A 25,969-nucleotide genomic window follows, 5' to 3' on the forward strand; every position below is an offset into this window, starting at 1 on the left:
GGCCAGTACATGATTTCTCAAGACTCCATTAGTTTGCTATCGACTATATTCATGCTCACCTCAGCGAAACCTTCACCCTTAGCCACCTAACCACAAACTCCCCAACTTCCTAGGGCAAAGAACACAGCCAAGCCTACTATCGGCCATGCTGTGCCTTAGTACCAAGCCTAAGGGGGCTTCCTTAGTCCTGACTGTGCGACTAAGGCAGGTCCATGACCTAGGTAATGGAAAAGGAGTCCCTTATATTCGAGCTACCCTGCTCCCATCTTCGCGGGATTACTGCAGTAAACTGGTATCTCTGGGCCTACTATCAACTCCAACTAGTAAGTCTTGGGGCTTGCTATCAGTGCCAAGCATTAGCCTTTACTTGTAGAGGGAGACCTCTCTTAAAGGCTGCTATCACCTTGGCAGGATATTCTTTCTGCAACTTAGTTGCTGCGATCGTAGTTGCTGCGATAACCATTTCCTGTGGCGAGTTTAGACGGCAAGACCAAAGATATTAGAGATGGCGGCACCGAAAGAATGCCTCCACAACTTAGGCGTTACAAGTACTACCTCTGCAACTTAGTTGCTTCGATTTGCTCCTTTCCTCAGCAACTCTAGATGGTTGTGGTACCTATAGACGTCCCCGAACGCCCCGGGAGGGATGGCTCCCCGTTCCGTTCGTATTGGGCTCACTACAGTTCGGACTCACAAATTGTCATGGTTCTCAATCTGAACCAAAAAGTCTAAATCCGGCAAATCGTTTTGAGAAAACAGATTTTAAAAGAAGTGCCAAACATGGACAGTTTTGCCAGATACAGAGTCGCCACTTAAATGTTTTATTTTGGGGAAATTTAGGAAACCTTGACTCGTTTGCCTAAGGCCACGTGTCTGTCATCGCCAAAGTTGCCTCGGCTCGGGAACTTGGGTACGATTGGGGAAGGTCACTTCGTGAGCACCCCCGCTCGCCCGATCAAAGATCGGCCTCTACTAACCATGATATCTATTTTTGAAAACATTATGCGTTCTTATTCCGATTATTAGCCTAGATTTACTATGTGATGCGCACAGCATACAAGTATAGACTGGATCGTCTGAATTGAAACAAAACATTTCATATTTATTTTTGAAAGTGGTTTGATGGTGCTACCCGCAAGTAAGCTAAGACGTGGATTTTCCACCCTCGGGTGGGCTTAGAAAACATGGTTTTGCCACTATCTAGTGGGCTTAAAACTCACAATTGATGAATTGTTCCAATCCAAATAACCCAACCTTCACCCACAGGCATTCAGGCAGCTATATCACATAAGCATATAGCCTCATGGTAAGCATGCTATTCATGGCAGTCACTCACACGCATGCAAGGATGCTAAAGCATAAACTTACCGAGTACTCCAAGCCAAAACAGAAGCTAATTAGAAATCTATGCATGATCCTAATTATACAGAAATGCCTAATGCAACACATGCAAAAGTGCAACTATAGCAGGCTTGGCTATTCTAGACATGACATATGAAATGCTGCAACTAACATGCATTCATCTTGGAATTGAAAATACAATGCAGTTAGTATGATGCGCCGAGCCCGGTGCATGCAAAACAGATGAATGAATGCAAACAAGCTATCATACTGTATGCTAATTGAAACATGCCCTAATCTAACCATCATAAGCGGGTAAATAAAACGGAGAAAGGCGTGGGGTTGGAAGACATACATCACACACACGCACACTTATTACAGTTGTGCCCTCGCGCAGAGGGTCCGAATAAATAATACAGTCCCAAATGAATAAATAATACAGTCCAAATATGTATAGAATCCTAATTAATTAACAAATTAAAATAAAAAAGCAATAAATTGGCATGCAAGCCAGGGACTGCCTCAAATCTGCTCCGGATGGTGAATGATGCATTCTCCGATTGCCTTTGTTGGAAAATCCCTTGTGATGCCCCGATTTGCCTCTGTTTGCAATTGTTCTTGGAATGCGTGCCAAGCTCCGGAAGGCTGCTGATTTCTGATTTGCTGCAACAGAGAGCAACAAAGGGGCATGGCAAAGTATTTTCACATATGTATGCATGACTACTCTTTAGGGAGTGTAGTCCTCGATCCTCGTGCCACCAATCACGCATATCGATGCATGATGGCCGATGAGTCGAATTGCACGACTCAATATGAAATGAATGCACATATAAACACAACAAGACCTAAACTCCGTCAAGGATAATCCGGAGTGTCGGTAACTGGGAATTGAGACACGTTCCGTCACTCGAAGTACGAAACGTCCCTCATTTCCCGTGCTCGGGCTAACTCTTATCCCAAGCACAATGCAATATGCATGACATGCATGAATGCAACTAATATACAACCTAGCATACACAATGCTATGAGATGGCATACACAATGCACGAGGTAACATGGCATACACAATGCTCTAACATACAACCTAGCATACGCAATGCTATGAATCGAAGTGGCATACACAATGCACAATGGACTTACACAAACATGAGTGGACCTCAGCCACACTCACATTAGTGGCCATGAGATGAAAATGAGACACTCGAAATGCGTGCACACATGCACGTAAACTGAGAACCAAGCCTAAGGCATCAAATGCCACTCTATCCAAAGCATGGCAAGGCATGGAACATGATATGCAAACATGCAAATTTCAGCACTGAAATATGATACAAAACAGCCCCGAAACATGGAAACATGGCACCCGATGCATGGAATGAACCCCGAAATTTGAAACTAGGCACATGGAATGACTTACAGCTATACAAAGCATGCATTATTTGATCATGAAGCATGAAGACAGATGCAATACAGTCCCAAAACATGCATATTTCCAGTTTATAACAAGTCTCAAAAATGAACAAAAATAGGGCTAATCTATAATGCAAAAATGGCCCTAAAAGAGAGATTGAACACAAAGGGACAGCAGCTGGCCTCAAATGGCAAAGAGACCTCAACAAAGTTGAAGAGGGGCTCAAAACAAGGCACTTTACAGTTTATATCAAGCCACAAAAATAATCACAAATAAGGCCAAACTATCATGTAAGAAAATACCTAAAAGAGGGGTAAAGAGACAAGTGGTAGCTGATGTTCTCAAACAGAGGAGAGCCCTTCAACAAAGTTTAAGAGAGGATCAAAACAAGATATTTCACAGTTTATGAAAAAGTCCAAAACATCTCACAAATAAGCCTAAAATATTATGCAAAAATTGGCCTAAAAGAGAGTTAAAGAGGCAAGTGATAGTAGGAGACCTCAAACAGAGGAGAGCCCTTCAACAATGTTGAAGAGAGGCTCAAAAAAAGTTATTTTACAGTTTGGCTCGAGGCCCAGAAATGCTTAAAAATAGGGCTAACATATCATGCAAGAAATAGCCATAAAAGATGGATAAAGGGAAAGGGGCAGCAGGTGGCTTCAAACAAAGAAAAACCCTTGATCAAACATGAAGATGAGCTCAGAAAAAGACTATTTCTAGTTAGGTTCGGAGCCCCAAAATTCTTGCAAGCAAGGCTTAGATATAGAGCAAGAAAAGACTAGAAAAGGGAGAAAGAGGACTCACCCTTGAAGACCAATGAACCAGTAGCTTTTGGTTGAAGAAATGGTGCTCCTAACCTCTGGAAATAACCTCCAAGTTGCTGGAATGGAGTATGGAGGTGTGGTGCTATGAGGTGGTGTAGAAATGGTCCAAGAACAAAGGTATTTGATGGTTGAATGAGAGAGATGGAGGATGTATGTATGCAAGGCTCCAATTGGTTTTTGTCAACCCTTAGAAATGGTGGAGAGTTGCTGGTCTTATAGAGGGAGAGAGGCAAGGAAAGGGGGAGGGAAAATCAAATTCAAATTTCCCCCCCAAAGGCAGCTCCCCCGGATACAAAATCTAGGGGGAAACAAAATATACAGCTGGAACACACTTGGAGATGGGGTTCAGGCCAACCAGGTTCAGAAGGTTCAGGTGGCCGGCCGGCCACCTCCCATGGCCAGCCGACCAAGGGTCAAAAGGGTCAATGACAACTGCTGGTCGGCCACCTCAAAAAGGTGGCCTCCCATGTGTGCACAATACAACCATGTAGTCAAAACCCAGAAAAAGTGAACCAGGAGAGAGAAAAGACCATTTTTTAGAGGGGTTCAAAAGGGTCAGGCACAATTACTGGTCGGCCACCAAATATTGGTGGCCTCCCAGGTGTGTACAACACAAATATGGGGTTTAGGGTTCAAGAAAGTGGTCCCGGAGTGGCCAACATTGGCTTTTTAGTAAGGAAAACGAGCGACGGAGAGCGATGAAGAAATAAAGCTGGCTTTTCAAAAAAATTGTTGGCCTCCCACCCTCCTACAAGCTTCCTAACTATTAAAATAAGGCCTCCACCAAAAAGGAACCAAAACGGATGCAAAACGAAGGTTCGGGGGACCGAAACGCGCGGCCCGGGACCCCGAAAATGGGCTGTTAAGCACCGGAGGCGGTGTTTGACCACGAAGTTGGTCTCTCAGGCCACAGTGTTCCTCAAAAGGGAGGAAATAAGGTGTATACCAAAAATCGGAGCAAACGGAGGTGGTTAGGTGGTCCCGAACCGAGGCACACGGCCGTCGGCTTCGAAAAATCGAAAACCGGGCTCCAAAATGGAAAAAATGGCCTACGACCACGAAACGTAGCCTACGGCCACTGAGAGATGATCTACGAGACCTCTCTCTCCCTTCGGGAAGAGAAAACAGAGCCTGGTTCACAAACCGAGACAAGGCACGAAAGAGTCCGGAAGTTCGGAGGCAAGGCTTGCAGCCGGGACTCTGAAACTTCTGAACGAGCGCAATATGCAATATCACCGAGCGTTCAATCAGTGACGTCTGAGTCTTAAGGTCGGTCAAAAATGGGGTGTCTACAGTACCGACATTATTTAGAATGGCGGCGGAACCGGCATTACTTGAAATAGCAGCGCTGGAACGAAGTGCCTCCGCAACTTGGCCATCACAAGTGTTGCCTCAGCAATTTAGTTGCGTCGGCTTTCTCTTTCCCTTAGCAACTTCAGATGGCGGCAAAACCGAAGATATTAAGAATGGTGGCGCCAAGGTAAAGTGCCTCAGCAACTTTCCCGATGCACATGTTCCCTCCGCAACTTCACCGCTACAGGTGTTGCCTCTGCAACTTGACTTAGGCATTTTCCTTCGTGGAGTCTACTTGGACTCTTAGCGGGTCAAACCTGCTTCGGTCCACTGTTGGCCCACTTCCCTTGGGCTTTGGCCCATGCTCCTTTTTCATTCCTGGTCGCCTCTTTGGAGCGACCTCAATACTTAAGCCCATACTTAATTTTGGGCTTAATTTCTGACCCTCTACATTTTCTCCCTGCGCGCATGGGGGACACGCTCTTGGTTTCCCACACGTGTATGATGTTAGCAAGTAACCCAAGGGTTGCATCGGTTGGGTCAAAAGTTGCGTCGGCCCTGAAAAGGTGCCTCCCTTGACTGACAAGTCATAATGGGCCTAGGGAGGCGTGTCGGCGCCCTTTTGCTGCTTCCTTTATAAATAGTGCCCTTGGGTCCACTGGTCCCCCACTTTTGCCTAAACACATTTTTTGTCTTCTGGTCTCCTTCTCTCCCTTCTCCCCACTTTCCAAAGTCTTCTTTACCTTTCTTTATTCTTCCTTATGGCCAACACAAGGTTTCTACCTGACAGGGCTACCCCACCCCCTACTAAGTAGGAGAGGGCCCCATACTTTGGAGGACTGGCTGACCCTTTCTGGAAGGCAGTTGACTCCTACATTCCTGATGCACTTTCTCTGGAGAAGCCTCTGCTCCCTTTTGGGAAAGCTACTTTGGATGATGCTGACATGGTGAACCCAGTCTCTGTGCTGCGGTTTCGAGTAGAGCATGGCGACTTTCCGCATTCATACATTTACTATCGCACTCACTTGGGCCCCCCAATGGATTGGTCTTTATGGGTTGATGAAATCATTGCAAATGGTGGCTTCGAGCAACATTTGTGAGATGTTTGTCTTTCAATGCCATTTTGATTTCGAAGGAGTTATCAGTGCGCAAGGTACAGACCAACACTGATATGGTTAAATCCCGCTGGAGCCGCGACACTCACACTTTTGCCTTGGCATGGGGGGAGATAACCCCAACCTTGGAAGATGTCGTCGTCTTTTTGCACTTGAGCACCTGTGGAGATCACCTCTTCGATCTAGTGTCCCTGACTTCTGCAGAACAGGTTGTTGTCACTGCCCTCCAAAGTGCCTTTCGAGAAGCACGGAAGTATGGCTCCTAGTATGACCTTAGGACTGAGGAACTGCACCAGGAGAGACTTAAGAGGAACAAAACCACATATCTTTCTTCGCTGAAGCATTTCTTCAAGGACCTGCAACCAATTGTAGGTGACATCACAGAAGAGAGTCGCGGCTCCGTAGTTGGGCCAGGCTACCGCGGCAACTTGTACCTGGCTACCTTTGTCAGTTATTTCATCTCTTTTTTTGTTCTCTCTAGCAACCCTGCCGAGAGCATCAATCCCCTGGTGTTTCCTTTGGCTGTTAAGCTCTACAGTGATAGTCAGATTCCTCTGGCCCCCCTCTTCCTAGGGAACTTCTACTTCTACATCGACCTCTTCCATTCAGACATGGAGCTATCCATGGGCCGCTATGATGTGTGGAGCTTCGTACATACTCAGTTCTTGACTGCTTTTTCTATGAAAGATTCCATATTATGGGCCCTATCCCTAAAGAGCATGAGCCATTTTTCACCGATGAAGTCTTTGATGCAGAGGGTCGACCTATCACTAGGCAAGTGCGCCAATCCTTCTCTCACATCTCTCGGTGGTCTGGTCTTGGCACCAATAGACCCTTTGCGGATTACATCGACCGCATAGAGAATGTGCGTTTCGCCCTTTCATTCAGCTTCTTCCAAGCATTTCTATGGTCCCATTTTATTTTTTTAAGGCTCGTCATGTTGATTTCTCCCTCGACAGTGTCCAGGTTAACTCCCTTTTTATTGCTGCTATGATACGCCCAAGATTTCTACCTATGTGGAACGAAGAAGGCGTGTCTAGCATCGTTTATCGACCGGACAGGGTCCTTAGGCAGTTCGAAATGGATCACGGTGTCCTACATACCCCTCCACTTCAAACTGATTTCCACTAGAGCTTTCAGCGGTTTGCCGTGATTATGCCGCTTTACTTGTGGAGAGCTTAGGCTTCATGGAGCTTCACTCACTTGGGAGAGAAAGCGCTTTTACTCCTAATAATAGGCTGTTCTAGCATCGCAACCTCAATTCTTTCTTTAATTTTTGCAATAGTGCTCCCGTTGTCCCTGCGATAAAACCTATCCTGCAGCCGGACTTATCCCTTCGTCTACCCTTTGGTCGAGAAAAACAAACCAGTATATTCTGTCGCTTTAAGCTTCTATCCCTTCCTGCCGTGGAAGAGCCTCACCCGTCTAGGGAAAAGTCTATTCAACCCTTGCAAATTGTTCCCTCTCAAGTTGACACAACAGTACGCATGACTCGCTCCAGATTGAAGACAACTCAAGTAGCAACGACATCAGTTGCTGAGGCACATGCCTCACCAAGTAAGAAGAGACTCCGAAAGGTATCCATACTTAGAAAATATTTTGCATTACTTTCTTGGGCTTCTTATATTTACTTTAGTAATCACATAATCTTTTTTCCTTTTTAGGGCCCATTGACCATGCCATCTTCGAGCCCCAGAGGTTCTTCTACTGCCATTGGAATTTCCTCAAATTCAAACGACGACGACAACCTTCCCATTGCTACAAGGGTCACAAGATTTAGGACCCGCAGGACGATACTTCCAAATATTGAAGAGGAACCAAGTCTTAAAGTCGAACCAACTACTGGGGTTGAGCCAGTTACCGAGGCTGAGCCAATTATAAAGGCTGCAGACAATGAACAAGTTCTCCCTGTTGTGGAAGTTGCAGCGGGTAATGTACTTGCTAAGGGTTCAATGCCTCCAAACCCCGTTGATTCTGTGCACTCCAACCGTTCCTCTGTCAGCGGAGATGATTTTGTCCCTGAGACCCCAAGGGAAGATCGCGGCGTGTGAGAGCCGCTGGAAGTTGCACCACCTCCTTTTGGAGCTGCATCTGATGTTCTCCCAGTCCATCGAGTCTCCATTGGTTCAACAGACCCCACTTCCAAATGTCCAAGTGGCTGAGAAGAGTACAAGTGTAGTGGTTGTTTCCAATGTTCCTGCTGTGGCCCCTCTAAATTTTGACCGACTTGCAGAGGTAGCTGTCACTTTAGTTTCCCACACTGTTACTATTGTCGATAGGACCTCTAACCCAGTTGTTTTAGTAACCTCTGAACAGTTGGTTGACTTATACCCCACTCACTTTCCAGAAGTGCCAGCTGACCTTGGGGTGTCCCAAGATTTTTATACTAGGATGGATACCACTGTTGTACCAGATCTGAATATTGGAGACTACCAGATGGATGACCTCTTTTCAAAGCGACGTGATGGTGCAGGTAGCTTTGGCTTTTCTCGTGAAACCAGTTCACCTGGTCGCCAGCTAGCATCTACCCACCCTAATGCTGCTGGGCAATTATCTTCAGGGGAAGTGCGCCGCCCTCAGACCTCTGGTCGCTCTACCAGTCTCCATCTAGTGATTGAAATCGGCGGCGGTGTGAGAGAGTCCCCTCAATCCTCAAAGAAAGTCTCATTTCTAAGTTATTGGGTAGCTGCTCCCATTCTTGCTTGTATCCAGGCGCTGCATCTAGGTATCTTTACTGCCTTTAGTGTTCCTGGATCTACGGTGCAGACAGCGATGCTAGAGTCACTTGCCAGCTTCATTCGTGACCTTGCTACCAAGCAGATCCTGACAACCCCCAGCAAGTTCGTGGAAAGTGCTGAGGCCAACTTGAGCGGCTTTGAGAGGAACAGTTTGGACCTATCGTGGATGAGGGATAGGCTTCGGGCAGTTGATGGTTTCCTCAAGCACACAGACAATGTAGCAATAATTGTGCCCTTGGAGAAGACTGTGAAGGAGTGTGAAGGTGCCTTGAAGTAGCATCGGCAGAACCTGGCTTGGTTCAAAGAGAAAGATTCTGCGTTGGTTGCCCAGCTGCCTGGAGATGTGACCCTGATGGACTCCCTTTTGAAGGGTTTGATTTGATGTGCTTGTGACCTTGTTATGATTTCCTCTATTTTCTTTTCTTTATTTTGTTGTTTTATTACGCTTGCGGCGTCTCTACTTTTCTTCTTCTCTGTCACAACTTCTTTTCAAACATTGTAATTATGTTCTGGAAGTTTAACTTTAATAAAAAGTGTGGTTGTTTTGTAATACTTTGAATTTCATTTCTTCGCCCTCCTTATATTACTTTTTTACAATTTCTAAAGATAATCAAAACTCTTACAGTGAACAAAACTTCATCATGACTAAGCTTTCTCAAGGATAAAATCTCACTAAGTATGGAAAATATTTCTCACACTAAGTGTATATGAGAGTAACGGGTTTACTAAGCATATGACACTTTCTTTACACTTTGTTTTGGAAGTATTAACAAAGAAACTTACAACTCTTTTTCTTGGACAACAGAAATTAAGAAAAATATTCTTTGACATACTTGGCGTTGATAGAGCCAATTCTGAACCCGTCATCTACTCTTGTCAACTTATACTACTCGTTGCTGCTTGCCTCGACAACTTTGTAGGGGCCTTCCTATCTGGTTGAGAACTTCGGGATTGGTTGCCCCCGCACGATTGTGTCCACTGTTTTTCATACCAAGTCCCCCTCATTGAATTTCCTGTGTTGAACAGATTGATTATAAGCGTGAGCTATGGATTGATGGTATTTTTTCATTGCCCGTGAGGCCCAATCTCTACTTTCTTCAGCTGCCTCTATGTCATTCTTCCTGCTGTCTGGAACTAAGTATGTTGATATAACCATTATTGCTGAAGGTACTGCCAACTCAACTGGTAACGTAGCTTTGGATCCATATACTAGGGAAAATGGGGTTGCCTGAGTTGGCTTTTTCTTTAACGTTCTATACGCCTAGAGTGCTATGAGGAGCTGTTCAAACCATGTGTCCACTGCTTCATCCATCATTTTACTTAGTATTCGGATAAGGGTTTTGTTGGTCACCTCAGCTTGTCCGTTCCCTTGGGGGTAGTATGGACTAGACTTGTAATGCTTGATTTGGTAGGCGTCCAGTAAGCTTCCCATATGGCGATTTACAAAGGGAGTTTCATTGTCAGATAATATCACCTTGGGTATGCCAAACCTACAGATTATGTTTTTTTTTTATGAAGTTGGTCACTCTTGCCCTACCTGCTTTCTTCATCAGTATAGCCTCTACCTACTTGGTACTTGTAGACACCTCATTTTTGACCGCCCTTAAGACTTGGGCACTACTAATGGTTTACTTGGTGGAGAAAGGTGTGTAGGGCAAAGGTTCAGTTTCTTCGGCAAGGAGAGAGTCAAATCTCAACTTCATACCACTTTTGGACCAAAATAATCTTGATCAAAAGATTTTAGACCTTAAAACCCTCTCTTTCAAAATGTTTTGAAAATAAAGTTTCTACGATGTTCCGACGCTCGCATTTCGTTAAATGTTTCACTTTTCAGTAAACCAAGCAAGGACGAAGTGGAAATGAATGAAAGAGAGTCGAAATCTTTGAAAAATATTTCAAAACACCTTGTTTAGGGGTTTGGAGTTGAGGAAAATTGGAGAAGAGGGAAGAAACCAAGTTGAAGAAGAAGGTGGGTGTGAATCGCTAAGAAAGAGAGCTGAGCGGTCCTCGCTAAATCACACCTATCTGTCTATACACTTGGATTTTAGCTATGAGACCACTACCGTTGGAAAGCTTACTTCCAGGGCTTCATTTTGCACACAAGAATCTCCTAAAGCCAAGTCCGGATGGGGGAGATATGGTTGGTTGAAGTAAGGTATCAATCCGGTTGGACCGAAACTGCGCGGCTTCACCAAAACAGGTATAACTTTTTGCACTGTTGGAATTTTGATGCAAGGCTAGTGCCATTGGAAAGATAACTTTTGGGGATTCAATTTGGACACTGGAAGATCACTTTTTGTCCTTTCCAGCCATTAGCCGACCACTTTTCTTTCCGGGAGACCACTTTTTGTCCTAAAAAACCAGAAAAAGTAGCTGGCCGACCAGAAAAAGTGGCTAGCCGACCACTTTCTCATGTAAAGTGGTCGGCCGGCCGGCGGCCTTCCTACATATTCTATAGGTGTTGTGGATGCCAGTTATGCCAGCTAGAGGGCACAGACTGTATTCTCCATACACGTGTATGGAGGGATTTATCCAAGCTCTAAGCTTCTCCAAGAAGCTTTAGCTTATGTTTTTCTATAAGAGAGAGGTTTCCCTTCCCTTCTCCAGGCTGATTTTTGGTCTGAGAGCATAGGCTTACACTCTCTCTATATATCCCTTTCTTTCTCTCTCTATATTGGTACTTTGCTTCACACTTGTACACACAACTTCATAGCCAAACACTCTTACCTTGTTGCTGAGTTGCTGGAGGGTCTTGAGGGAGCTCAAGAGTTGGTTTTGGCTTAGAAAATTTGCTGGTATTGCAGTGCTTCAAGGGTAACCTTCTTTTTCCCCATTTTAGCTCTATTTTGATCACTCTCTTAGCTATATTTTCATGCTTCTCTTGGCTTAACTTTAAACTACAAAAAGCTTTATTTTTGAGTATTTAACATGTTTGTTTGAGGCTCCTTGGGTATTGGGGGTGTTCTACCCCCTTTTGTGCCTTGTTTGGCCTTGTTTTGTGCCATGCCTTGAGGCCTTTGAATTAGTCTTTGTTTGGCCTTTTAACCACTGAAATCCAGTGAATTTTCAGGGGTAGGCATGTGGTTTTGAGGCCTCAAATCAGAGGGGGGTGATCCCCTCTCTTCTTGTTTTGTTTGTTTGCATTATTGGCCTATCAAAGGAGCATGTGTTTCTACCATTTTGAGGCTTAGTTCAGGCACTTTTTTGTGACTTCTAGGGCCTGCCTTGACTCTGTCCATGGCTAGTTTGGTCACCTTTTGCATGCTTCTTGTATGTGTAATGTAATCCCATTTGTGGCTCATCAAAGTAGCATGTCTTTCTAGCATGTATTTGTAGACACCCTATTTTTGACCGTCCTCAAGACTTGGATGTCACCGTTTGAACACTCGGTGATCATCCATGCTCATGTTCGTGTTCGTTTTGAGTTCTCGGAGGTCTCGGCTACGCGTCTTGCCTTAAGATCTCTCGACTTGCTTGTTTTGTGTTTGGTTTTGCACCAAACACTTGTTGTTTTGCTTCTGAGGGCAGGGAATGGCTTGTTGGTCATCCCCACACCTCACCAGCCATGGCTTGAGGCCACCGACCCTGTTTTGTTGCTACCGGCCATTGGTGATGGCCGGTCGGCACTCTTTATGGTCGGTCGACAATTGTTTTGGTCAATTTGTCATTTTTGGCTGGCCGACCACTATTCATCTGCTTTTGGCAGATATTTTATGCCAGCTGTGATAGCTGGCATCCACACACCTCACCAGTCATGTTTGACTTTTCTTGGAAGCCTTAGAAATTGAATTTCTATAAAAGGGGAGGCCCTCTTCCCTTCTCAGAGGTTCTGGAATTTAGGGTTAGAGTTCATATATATCTCTATATATTGTGTGTGTTTTGGTGATCAAAAGTGTGTTTTGTTCATATTTTTGCACTAAGGCACCTATTGGTACACCATCCTTGAGGTACGGAGGTCTCAAGAGGTTGTTTTTGAAGTTTTTGAGGTGATTTTGATCAGAGAGAGGTGCTGGTTTTGTGCTCTTGGAAGTGTTCTTCAACGGTGAGCACTTTTACTTTATATTCCCCATTTTTGCACAAGCTCTTAGCCTATCTTGCTTTTTGTTTTAAGATTAGACTATAACTGATAAAATTTCTATTTTTACTTGCTTTTAAACTTTGTTTAAGGTCACTTTGAGGTTTGGGGTTGTCTCCCCCCTCCAAGGCCTTGTTAGGCCTTGTTTAAGGCCATACCTTTTGGCCATTATTTTGAGCTTTGCATGACCTCTCTACCACTGAAATCTAGAGGATTTTTAGTGGTGGAGAGGTGGTTTTGAGGTCTTAAATAGGAGAGGGTCATCCCCTCTCCATGTTGCCTTTGATGCTTGCACAAATGGCTTGTGTTGTAGCTTGTATGCCTAGCTTGCTTTAGCTTCATTTCAGCTGGTATTTGTGCTTGTTTTTCCATGATATAGTACTGTTTTAAGTTGGTTTAGACACACCATGCATGCTTTGCATACTTGTCTTGTAATGCCATGAAATTGCCTTAACATGCATCATGATGTACCATGATTTTCTAGCATGATTTTGGCTTAGCTTTGTGAAGCTTTTATGCATGTTTTGGTATGCTTAAGGTCTGATTTTGGTTGTTTGGGTCATCCATGGCTTGCTTTGTACAGCTACCATGTAACCTAGCTTGTAGGCTTTGAGTATTGGAACCTCTAGCATGCTTTACTTGCATTATTTCAGTGACTTGGAGTCATTTACCATGTTATTTCAGTCCATATGGCATGCTTGTTAACTCACAATTGATGCTTCTTTAATGTCTTAAAGAGTTTGTGTTTCATGCTCCATGTTTGTGCCATTGTGTATGCCATCATGTGTAAGCATTTGGGATGTCATCTAAGTGTGTCTTTGGCCTTGTTTTGGTCTACCTTGGGACTATTTTGAGTCCCTTTGGCCCTTTGAGGGTTGGTTGGTATGGTCATGGCTTGAGCCCCTTGGCTAGCCTTGAGCCTTGGACCTTGTTGCATGCTTTACTTGATTTGTTTAGTTGGTTTGGCACATTTTCTAACATAATTTCAGAGCTTACAATGTATGCCATTTGTCCATGTTTGTTCCTTTTAAGTGTGCTTAAAAGTTGCCTCTTTACGCTTAGGTATTGGACCCTGTTTGCATGCATGTTTGTATGTGCATTTGCCTTCATTTCCTTGGCATATTGGCCACTGTTTTGGACCTAGTAGAGAGCTATCCATCTTGGTGTAAGTCCATCATTTGCATGTTGTTGCATGTTCGCCTTGCGTGTTGTCGCATGCTTGGCCTATCGTCTGTTGTTGCATGCTTGAATCACTTTGCATTTGGCATGCATTTTCTTCGTTAAGTTGCTTTACATGTTTCCATGCTAAGTCCCCTTCACATGTTGTTGCATGTTTGTCATTAGCATTGTTGTTACATGCCTCGCATGCTTGTTTGCTTAGGTTGTGTGCCTAGTACACATTGCTTGTTTGCATATTCATGTTGCATACTTAGCTTGCATGCTTAAGATGCATAACATTGTGCATATCATGCATGTCTTGCCTCTTGATCAAGCATGATAGAGGTTGGGTCCTTTATGTGTTTTGTGTGCATTCCATTTGACATTGAAATTGCACACTTTGGCCTCTTGGACCATCATGCATTGAAATGTGTGATTGGTGGTCCGAGGGTCGAGGACCAGACTCCCTTGAGTTCATAACATGATGGGGAGGTTGATTGTGCAAACATTTGCTTCAAGATGCATTGATATGCCTTGTCTATCCTCTGCTGCTGTCAAAACAGGGTTCTGCAGGAAAATATGGCCGACCGACCATTTTCAGTGCCGATCGACCAATAATGGATGGCCGAGAGCATCATATATGGTCGATGACCATTTTACCATGGCCGGTGACCATTCCTCTTGGTCGGTGACCTTCCACAGTGATCAGGGAGTGATGCTGAAGCATCCTTGGGACTTGTGCAATTTTCAGAGGCATAAAACAGTGAAAACAGAGGCAGCTTGTGCATGGTGGTGGATTTTCGAGCGGAGCCAAGCACGCATGCATTGTACCCTCTTCCCGAGACTGTTTTACCGCTTTATTAGCTTAGTTAATTTGCTTAACTAGTTAAGTGATTTGTAACTATTTAATTAGCTTGTTAGTTAGTTAAATTTGTATTATTCTTTTGGTCCCTCCGAGAGAGGGCGAATTGTGAAATAATCGTGCGTTTATGGGATACATGTCTTCCAACTCCCACTTCCTTCTCCCTTTTATTTAACCGCTTACAATGGTTAGTCTTAGGGCATATTTCAATTAGCATCCTTATGCTATGCATGCGTGCATCCATTCATTCGTATTGCATGCACCGGGCTCGGTACATCATACTAATTGTATAGTATTTCAAATCTAACTTGAATACATGTTATCTGTTTCATTTCACATGCCATCCATAGATTAGCCGAGCCTATTCTAGCTGCATTTTGCCTGCGATGCATTAGCCATCTTAACATGGACTTGGATCATACATTTGGTTACTAACATGTTCCTTGTTTTGGCTTGGAGTACTAGGTGAGTGTTTATGTTTTAGCATCTCGCATGAGTGTGAATGTTAACATGAAAACATGCTTGCCATGAGGCTAACCGCTTAGTTGATTTACTTGATTTGTTTAGTTGGTTTGGCACATTTTCTAACATAATTTCAGAGCTTACAATGTATGCCATTTGTCCATGTTTGTTCCTTTTAAGTGTGCTTAAAAGTTGCCTCTTTACGCTTAGGTATTGGACCCTGTTTGCATGCATGTTTGTATGTGCATTTGCCTTCATTTCCTTGGCATATTGGCCACTGTTTTGGACCTAGTAGAGAGCTATCCATCTTGGTGTAAGTCCATCATTTGCATGTTGTTGCATGTTCGCCTTGCGTGTTGTCGCATGCTTGGCCTATCGCCTGTTGTTGCATGCTTGAATCACTTTGCATTTGGCATGCATTTTCTTCGTTAAGTTGCTTTACATGTTTCCATGCTAAGTCCCCTTCACATGTTGTTGCATGTTTGTCATTAGCATTGTTGTTACATGCCTCGCATGCTTGTTTGCTTAGGTTGTGTGCCTAGTACACATTGCTTGTTTGCATATTCATGTTGCATACTTAGCTTGCATGCTTAAGATGCATAACATTGTGCATATCATGCATGTCTTGCCTCTTGATCAAGCATGATAGAGGTTGGGTCCTTTATGTGTTTTGTGTGCATTCCATTTGACATTGAAATTGCACACTTTGGCCTCTTGGACCATCATGCATTGAAATGTGTGATTGGTGGTCCGAGGGTCGAGGACCAGACTCCCTTGAGTTCATAACATGATGGGGAGGTTGATTGTGCAAACATTTGCTTCAAGATGCATTGATATGCCTTGTCTGTCCTCTGCTGCTGTCAAAACAGGGTTCTGCAGGAAAATATGGCCGACCGACCATTTTCAGTGCCGATCGACCAATAATGGATGGCCGAGAGCATCATATATGGTCGATGACCATTTTACCATGGCCGGTGACCATTCCTCTTGGTCGGTGACCTTCCACAGTGATCAGGGAGTGATGCTGAAGCATCCTTGGGACTTGTGCAATTTTCAGAGGCATAAAACAGTGAAAACAGAGGCAGCTTGTGCATGGTGGTGGATTTTCGAGCGGAGCCAAGCACGCATGCATTGTACCCTCTTCCCGAGACTGTTTTACCGCTTTATTAGCTTAGTTAATTTGCTTAACTAGTTAAGTGATTTGTAACTATTTAATTAGCTTGTTAGTTAGTTAAATTTGTATTATTCTTTTGGTCCCTCCGAGAGAGGGCGAATTGTGAAATAATCGTGCGTTTATGGGATACATGTCTTCCAACTCCCACTTCCTTCTCCCTTTTATTTAACCGCTTACAATGGTTAGTCTTAGGGCATATTTCAATTAGCATCCTTATGCTATGCATGCGTGCATCCATTCATTCGTATTGCATGCACCGGGCTCGGTACATCATACTAATTGTATAGTATTTCAAATCTAACTTGAATACATGTTATCTGTTTCATTTCACATGCCATCCATAGATTAGCCGAGCCTATTCTAGCTGCATTTTGCCTGCGATGCATTAGCCATCTTAACATGGACTTGGATCATACATTTGGTTACTAACATGTTCCTTGTTTTGGCTTGGAGTACTAGGTGAGTGTTTATGTTTTAGCATCTCGCATGAGTGTGAATGTTAACATGAAAACATGCTTGCCATGAGGCTAACCGCTTAGTTGATTCACTGCCTGAATGCTTGTGGATGAAGGTTGGATTGTTTGAACTGGAGTAATTCATTGAAATCCAAATTTTAGCCTACTTGCGAGTAGCAAACCTCAAATCATTTCCAAACAACAGATATGCGATGTTTTGTTCCAAATTAGGCAATCTAGTCTATACTTTTGTGTTGTGCGCATCACATAATAAGATTAGCTAATTAACGGATTAAGAATGCATAATGTTTTCAAAACTAGATATCATGGTTAGTAGAGGCCGATCTTTGATCGGGCAAGCGGGGGTGCTGATAGCTGACCTTCCCTAATGGTACCCAAGTTCCCGAGCCGAGGCAACTTTGGTGATGACGGACACGTGACCTTAGGCAACGAGTCAGGGTTTCCTAAATTTTCCAAAAATAAAATATTTAGGTGGCGACTCTGTATCTGGCAAAGCAGTCCATGTTTGACACTTCTTTTTAAAAATCAGTTTTCCAAAACGATTTTTCAGATTTGAACTCTTTGGTGATTTATCAGTCTTGCATTACACATTGCACTTTGCAAGATCAGATTAAGAACCGTGACAATTTGAGTCCGAATTGTAGAAGCATAAAGCCCAAGGGCGCGTCTACAGTATTGGCTCCATTTCAATGGGTTTTTGGCTATCATTTGACAGGTCATAACTCTGTTTTGGGTTGGTTTGAAGGCCTCATGCATGCTCCATGCACTTGTAGTGCATTTCCATGAAATAGCCTAACATGCATCATGCTTCGACATGTCATTTTAGCATACTTTTGGCTTAGCTCTGAGAAGACTTTGTTCATATTTTAGCATGCTTAAGGTCTGATTTATGTTGTTTTGGTCATGCATGCCATGCTTTGTATAGCCATAGTGCATTTTAGCTCACTAGCCTTGAGTTTCCAAGCCACTAGCATGCGCTGCTTGGGCTATTTGCATGATTTAGCATCATTTGGAATGATATTTCAGAGCTTATATCTTTGCCATATTCTCTTGTTTATCACTCCTTCAATGCGTTTGAGAGTTGCACCTTTATGCCTTGTTTGTGAGCCATTGCATGAGCCTCATTTTTTTGCCTTTCAAGCCATCATCTCAGTCCATTTTGGCTACTGTTTTGACCTACATAAGGTCTATTTAGGGCTGGTTTGGCCATTTGAGTATTGTCTTGCGTGCCTCTAGTGTAATACACTTCACTAGCTTCGATGCTTGAGCCTTTCAACATGCATTACATGGGTTGTTTGCATGATTCTAAGTCATTTTGCATGCCATTTCAATGCTGGAACATATGCCTTTGGAGAGTTGTATTTTGTGCCTTGAGCTTGGGCCAATATGCATGCATGTTTGTATAGCATTTTGAGTTTCTATCTTAGTATGTATGGCCACTGATTTGGACATGGCTGAGGCCTATCCATTTTGGTTTAAGTCTATTGTGCATTGAGTATGCCATGTGGTTCATAGCATTGAGAATGCCATGTTGTTGCATGATTGATTATTGCATTGGTGCATGCCATGTCCATCGCCTAGCGTATGCTAGTTACCATGTGCATTGCGTATATTAGTTGTCATGAGCATTGTGTATGCCATGTAGTTCATAGCATTGTGTATGCTAGTATGTTAGTTGCATGTTGTTATTCTTGTCCCTTGCATCGTGTTCATATGCTTGTTTCATTGCATTGAATGTTTGTATGCTTGAGCCACATTGTGTATGCCATGCCATGTTATTTGTTGCATTGTGTTTGGAATAGGAATTAGTCCAAACACGGGAAACGAGGGACGTTTCATACTCGAAGTGATGAAATGTGCCTCAATTCTCGGTCAGCGACACTCTTGACTACACATGATGGCGTTTTAGGCTTTATGTGTTCGTGTGTGCATTCATTTCATATTGAGTTGTACAATTTGGCTCCTCGGCCATCATGCATCGAGATGCATGATTGGTGGCCCGAGGGTCGAGAACCACACGCCCTTGAGCTTATGTAATGAGAGGGAGGGTGGTTGTGCATACATGTGTTGCAAATACTTTGCCATGCCCCTTTTTTGTTCTCTCTTGCGCAGCAAACCAGAAACCAGCAGCAGAAACTGGTCGGCCGACCACTTTTTCTGGTTTTCAGCACAGAAAGTAGTCAGCAGGTGGTCTCCAATGCCAACAACTGGTCGGCAACCCTCCTACAGATTCCCATGATGGAGTTTCAGCCTTCTGGAGCTTTTTGCAGTGTTTTGAGACCAGCTACAAACAGAGGCAAATCGGGGCATCGCGATAGATTTTCGCACAAGGTGACCGGGCATGCATCCTTCGTCATCCAAGGCAGAGTTGAGGCAGTCTATTTCATATAGTTTACATGCTTATTCAATTGTCAACTTAGTTAATTGGTTAATTAGTTAGAGTTATGTAATAATTAGCTGTAGCTTGTTATTCATTCTGTTATGTAATAACTAGTTTAATTAGATTAGCTAGTTGGTTCTGTATTATTCATTCGAACCCTCCGTCGAGAGAGCACAACTGTTGTAAGTAAGTGTGCGTGTGTGTGATGCATGTTTTCCAACTCCAATTTCTTTTTCCCTTTTATTTACCAGCTTATAATGGTTAGTTTTAGGGCATGTTTCAATTAGCATCCTTATGCTCGCATGTTTGCATCCATTCATCTGTCTTGCATGCACCGGGCTTGGCTCATCATACTAACTGCATTGTATTTCAATTCCTATTTGAATACATGTATCAAATTGCATTTCACATGACATTTTAGAATAGTCGAGCCTATCTTAGTTGCATTTTGTATGTGTTGCATTAGGCATTCTTGACATAGCTAGGATCATGCATTGATTTCTAACATAGCTTTTGTTTTGGCTCGGAGTACTCGGTAAGTGTTTATGCTTTAGCATCTTTGCATGGGTGTGAGTGACTGCCATGATAGCATGCTTACCATGAGGCTAACTGCTTATGTGATATAACTGCCTGAATGCCTGTGGGTGAAGGTTGGATTACTTGAATTGGAACAATTCATTGATTGCGAGTTTTAAGCCTACTTGAGAATGGCAAATCACCATGTTTTCTAAGCCCACTTGAGGGTGGCAAAATCCGCATTTTAGCCTACTTGCGAGTAGCAAACCGCCTTCAAAAACAAACATGAAATGTTTTGTTCCAACTTAGGTGACCCAGTCTATGCTTGTATGCTGTGCGCGTCACATAGTAATTCTAGGTTAATAACCGGAATAAGAGCACATGTGTTTTCAAAAATAAGATATCATGTTAGTAAAGGCCAATCTTTGATCGGGCGAGCGGGGGTGCTCATTGCATGACCTTCCCTTCTCGTACCTAAGTTCCCAAGTCGAGGCAACTTTGGTGATGACGGACACGTGGCCTTAGGCACGAGTTAGGGTTTCCTAAATTTCCCAAAAATATAATATTTAGGTGGCACCTCTGTATTTGGCAAAGTAGTCCATGTTTGACATTTCTTTCTAAAAATTAGTTTTTCAAAACGATTTGTCGGATTTAGACTCTTTGGTGATTTATCAATCTCGCATTGCACTTTGCAAAATCAGATTAAGAACCGTGACATTTGAGTTCGAACTGTAGTGAGCCCAAATGAATAAAACGGGATTTTTCCCGGGACGTTCGGGCGCGTTTACAGTACTAACTTCAGTTGCTGCAAGCATCCATCTGTAGCCTTTGGATTGTTACGTTATAAGACCCACTAAGTCGAATGCCCAAGTATGAAACGAATAAGGAGTCTTGATATTATGTAGTTCAACTGCAGGTGCATGTATCAAGTTCCCAAACTTCTGGCAGAATTGACATCTCTTCACAAAGTTTTTAGCATCTTCTTCCATTGTCAGCCAGTAGTAGCCAAGTTGAATGAGATGTCCATATAATCACTGCCCTCCTTGATGCTCTATCTTGTGGGATTTCCTCAGCACCTCATTTGCCTCATCTTTTGATAAACATGCGAAAGGTTCCCCTTCGAAGCTTCTTCGATACAGCTTGCCTTGGTCAAGGAAGAAGCGGATGGCTCACCTCTTAACTCTGATTGCTTCGGCTTTGTTCTCGGGTAGTGTGCCCTTTCCAAGGTAGTCGATAAATGGCTACCTCCATTCTTCACTGCTTAAGAAATGGGCTTCCTCTTCCTTAGGATGGGACTGACACTTTGCACATTGCCTCTGCAACTCAGTACTTTCCTTCTCCATCTCTGGCCAGTAATACTATTGCCTCTGTATCCGTCGATATAGACTGATATCTCCATCTCCATAGGACTTAGCATGGATCTGCTTAAGTTTGTAAGTTGCTTCTCGTCAGTCGACGCACCTTGCCAGTAGGTTGTTGGGACCGCGAAAATACAGCACTCCTCTGAGGAACAGAAATTATGCAAGTTCAGCTGGTCTGATTGTTCTCTGGCCTGTTTTCAACTGCTGAATTATATCTGTTTTCCATCCCTCAGCATCTTGCTCTGTATCTTCTTTGGCTAGCACTGCTGGTGTTGTTCTTTTCTCGATGACGATGGCTATACAATCATCTAGTATATCCATCTTTGCCCTTAGTGTAGCTAAGGCATCGGAGAAACGGTTGTGTATTCGAGGGGTATGCTGGATTTGGATATCATCAAACTGAGTGAGCAACCTTTGAACTACGGTGCGATATGGGGCCAACAGAGGCTCATTCAATGCGAAATCACCCATTGTTTGCTTGATAACTACCTTGGAGTCGCCCCAAATTTTGAACTTGCGGAGGCCCTTCTTCTGGTCAGCAATTAGACCCAGTATCAACGCCTCATATTCAGCCTCGTTGTTTGAGCATTCGAAGTCAAGCTTATATGATAGATGCAATTTCTCTCTTGTTTGACTAGTTAGTGTTATGCCAACTCCACCTTTCCCAGCTCCGGAAGCTCTATCAAATTTTAAGTCCCAATAAGTCTCAACTGTAATTGCTGAGACATGGACCTCACCTGGTAGGGGTACCTTTGCAGGTTCATGTTCACTAGATGGGAATTGGGCCAGTAAGTCTGCAAGTGCTTGGCTCTTAATTGCCTTAGGAGTAACACAAGTGATGTCGTATTCTGCTAGAGCCAAGAGCCATCTTGTCATCCTTCCAGTCAAAGCGGGCTTGCTCAACAAGTAGCGGACTAGATCACTCTAGGTCACAACCCGGATGTGCCAAAAAATAGGGCATAACTTCTACGCTATGAAGATTAAGGTTGAACAATGCCTCTCAATTGGGGTATATCGCGACTCAACACCATTAACTTTGCGACAGATGTAATAGACTGACTTCTTAATGCCATCTATGTCTTGGACAAGTAGAGCTCCAATAAACCAAGGTGTAGAGGTCAGGTACAATAGCAGAGGCTTTTTAGGTTGTGGGACAATCATTGTAAGTAGAGAGGTAAGTGCTTTCTTCACCATATCAAATGCCTGTTGGTGTTCTTGCAACCATTCAAACTTTTGATCCCCTTTCAGCAGTGTCCCAAAGGAAAAGGTTATCTTAGCAAGGACTGGAATCTACCTCCTGAGGTATGACACTTTGCCTAGGAATTTCTTCAATGCCTTTTGAGAGTATGGTGGTAGCATCTCCATGATTGACTTGATGTTATCCCCATCTACTTCGATCCCCCGCTGGTGTACAAGAAAGCCAAGAAACTTGCCAGCGGTAACCTTGAAGGCACACTTGAGAGGGTTTATCTTTAGGCAGAATTTGCGGTAACGCTGAAAAACTTTTTTCAAGTCGCAGAAGTGTCGGTTTGCCTCAGTAGACTTGATCACCAGATCATCCACATATACTTTCATTTTATAATGCAACATGTCATGGAACACTACAGTCATAGTCCATTGGTAGGTTGCCCCCGCGTTTTTCAAACCGAAGGGCATCACCGTATAGAAAAAATTTCCAAGGGCATCTTGAAAGCTATCTTTTCTGCATCTTCTGGTGGCATTTTGATTTGGTTATAACCACTAAACCCATCCATGAAGGAGAACATCTAATGGCCCGTAGTAGAATCGACAAGTATGTCAACATGGGGCTTTTGAAACTCATCTTTTAGGCAGGCCTTATTCAGGTCGCGAAAGTCTACGTAGACCTTGATCTGATCATTCTTCTTCTGTACAGGCATAATTTTTTCTAGCCAAGTTGGGTACTGTATAGGCTCAATGAACTTGGCTCTCTGCAACTTTTCTAACTGTGCCTTAATCTTTGCTTCAAGATCAGGGTGATACTTTCGAGCATGCTGCTTGATTAGTTTAGAGTAAGAAAAAGTATCTGTAGCACGCGCCCGCGAGGGGCCCTCACTACAGTTCGGACTCGATTCTGTGTCACGGTTATTAATCTGAACCAAAGAGTCCAAATCCGGCAAATCGTTTTGAGAAAACAGATTTTTGAAAGAAGTGCCAAACATGGACTGCTTTGCCAGATACAGAGTCGCCACCTAAATATTTTATTTTTGAGGAAATTTAGGAAACCCTGACTCGGTGCCAAAGGCCACGTGTCCGTCATCACCAAAGTTGCCTCGGCTCGGGAACTTGGGTACGATTGGGGAAGGTCAGCTATGAGCACCCCCTCTCGCCCGATCCGAAGATCGGCCTCTACTAACCATGATATCCGTTTTTGAAAAATGTTATGTGTTCTTATTCCGGTTATTAGCCTAGAATTACTATGTTATGCGCACAGCAAACAAGTATAGACTAGATTGCCTAATTTGGGAATAAGCATTGCATGTCCGATTGTTTTGGAAAAATGTTTTGGAATTTGCTACTCGCAAGTAGGCTAAAACACGGATTTCAATGAGTCATCCCAACTCAGACAATCCAACCTTCACCCACAGGCATTCAAGCAGTTATATCACATAAGCAGCTAGCCTCATGGTAATCATGCTATCATGGCAACACTCACACGCATGCAAGGATGCTAAAGCATAAATACTTACATCGTACTCCGTGCCAAAACAAAAACTAGTTAGTAATCACATACATGATCCTAGTTCATGTTAAAAATGGCTAGTGCAACACATGCAAAGATGCAATCTAGACAGGCTCAGCTATTCTAAGATGGCATATGATGATGATACAACTAACATGTATTCAACTTGGAATTGAAGTACAATGCAGTTAGTATGATGCGTCGAGCCCGATACATGCAAGACAAATGTATAGATGCACGCATGCGTAGCATAAGGTATGCTAAATTAAATATGCCCTAACACTAACCATCGAAAGCAGGTAAGTAAAAGGGAGAAAGAAGTGGGGATTGGAAGACATGCACACACGCACCCACACTTATTACAAATCCGCCCTCGCTCGGAGGGACCAAATAAATATTACAGTCCGGATAAATAATACTAAATTAAATATTACAAAATTTCTAATCTAATTAACAAATTAAATGCAAAGAGAAGAGGGCCGCAACCCCCGCCTCGGGATGCGTGAATGATGCATGCTGGGTCCATTTTGCCCGGAAACCCGTACCATGCCACTGCTGCCTCTGTTAATGCTGCCCTGCTCCTCTGAAAATTGCCAAACTCTCAGGGTATCTTCAATGAGAACTGCATAACATCACCGGCTAAGTGAAATGACCACCGGCCATGGGAAACTTCCATCGGCTGCTTTCAAGTCTATCGGCCACCAATATAAGGCCGGTCGGCATTCTACAGTGCCGGTCGGCAAAAACTTCCTGCAGAAGCTGGTTTTCGACAGCAGCGGAGGACAGGTAGTGCATGGCATAGAATTTCAAGCACATGTAAGCATGGTCATGTTCCCTATCATGTATTGAACTCAGGGGAGCATGGTCCTTGATCCTTGGGCCATCAATTGCGCATGATGGCCTAAGGGACCAAACTTGCCATTCAATGTAAAATGCATGCAACACACAAATGAGGACCGAGACCCTATCATGTCAAAGTCAAGGGCCTCGATGACCGAGGGTTAAGATGTGTTTCATCACTTGTAGTATGAACACCTCTCACCCTCGCACTAGGTTTGACACCCCAAACCAAGCAATGCAATGCATGTTGTGCAAACATGGCTCAAAAATGCAACAAGGAGTAAAGATGCAAAACATGTCAAATGTGATGCAATGCAAACTATCATGCAAACAATATGGTAATGCCACTAGCATGCAACACTACAAGCAATACTACAATGCACACTAGATAGGCAAGTATGTAAAGAGGTTGACATGCAACAATGCACAAACCATAAGGATACCACAACATGCAATGTCATGAGCATACTACAAGATGCAAATATATGATCCATGGACTTACACTAAGATGGAGGACCCTCAGCCACACCCCAAAACAGTGGCCAAAAGTGATGGAATGATGGGTAAATACTCATGCAAACTTGCATACCAAAGAGCATAAAGCTAAGGCATAAAAGAAGCCTTCTACCACAACTATCATAACCACACATGGTATGAATGGAACAACCAAAAAAAAAAAACAGAGTTTTAATGCATTAAAACACACCCCAAAACCCTCATGAATGGTAATCCAAGTGACCTAAACATGCAAGCATGCACAATGCCCATTTCAAGGCACAAAACTACAACACCTCAAGGCATAAAAGGATGATGAATGCTGTCATACGAGCATGATATAGGGACTGAAATAGCATAAGAAATGACTCCAAATCATTTAAACAACCTAACCAAAGCATGCTAATGACTCACTCGCTCAAGGCCAAAATTCTAGAATGCAAAGGAGCTATGTAAAACACGACAAACATGACAAAAACAGTGGCCAACAGACCTAAAGCATGACAAATCATGACCAAAAACTTCAATAAGCTAAGCCAAATCATGAAGATATACTAGGCTAAACACATGGCACATTTCTAGGCAAGATAAGGAATTACAAAGCAAGTACAAGATGCATGCTAAGGGCTACAAATCCAACCAAAGACAGAGATATAACATGACTAATAGGCACCCAAAAACCTCTGAGATGGGACCAAAAACAACCAAGCATGCATGTTGCCCTTTTAAGCCAAAACAAAGGTAAAA

At 43.4% G+C, this 25,969-nt stretch overlaps 1 protein-coding gene across 1 annotated transcript; it reads right to left on the reverse strand.

Moving 5' to 3' along the window:
• Window positions 1-21,342: 21,342 nt before the first annotated feature.
• LOC145800928 (uncharacterized) lies at window positions 21,343-22,062 on the reverse strand. The gene has a single exon (XM_082890691.1). The coding sequence runs from the start codon at window positions 22,060-22,062 to the stop codon at window positions 21,343-21,345; it is 720 nt and encodes a 239-aa protein (XP_082746817.1).
• Window positions 22,063-25,969: the final 3,907 nt, after the last annotated feature.

Source organism: Camellia sinensis, chromosome 10, assembly GCF_055761805.1.
Source record: "Camellia sinensis isolate YWXY chromosome 10, ASM5576180v1, whole genome shotgun sequence".
NCBI classification, from domain to species: Eukaryota; Viridiplantae; Streptophyta; class Magnoliopsida; order Ericales; family Theaceae; genus Camellia; species Camellia sinensis.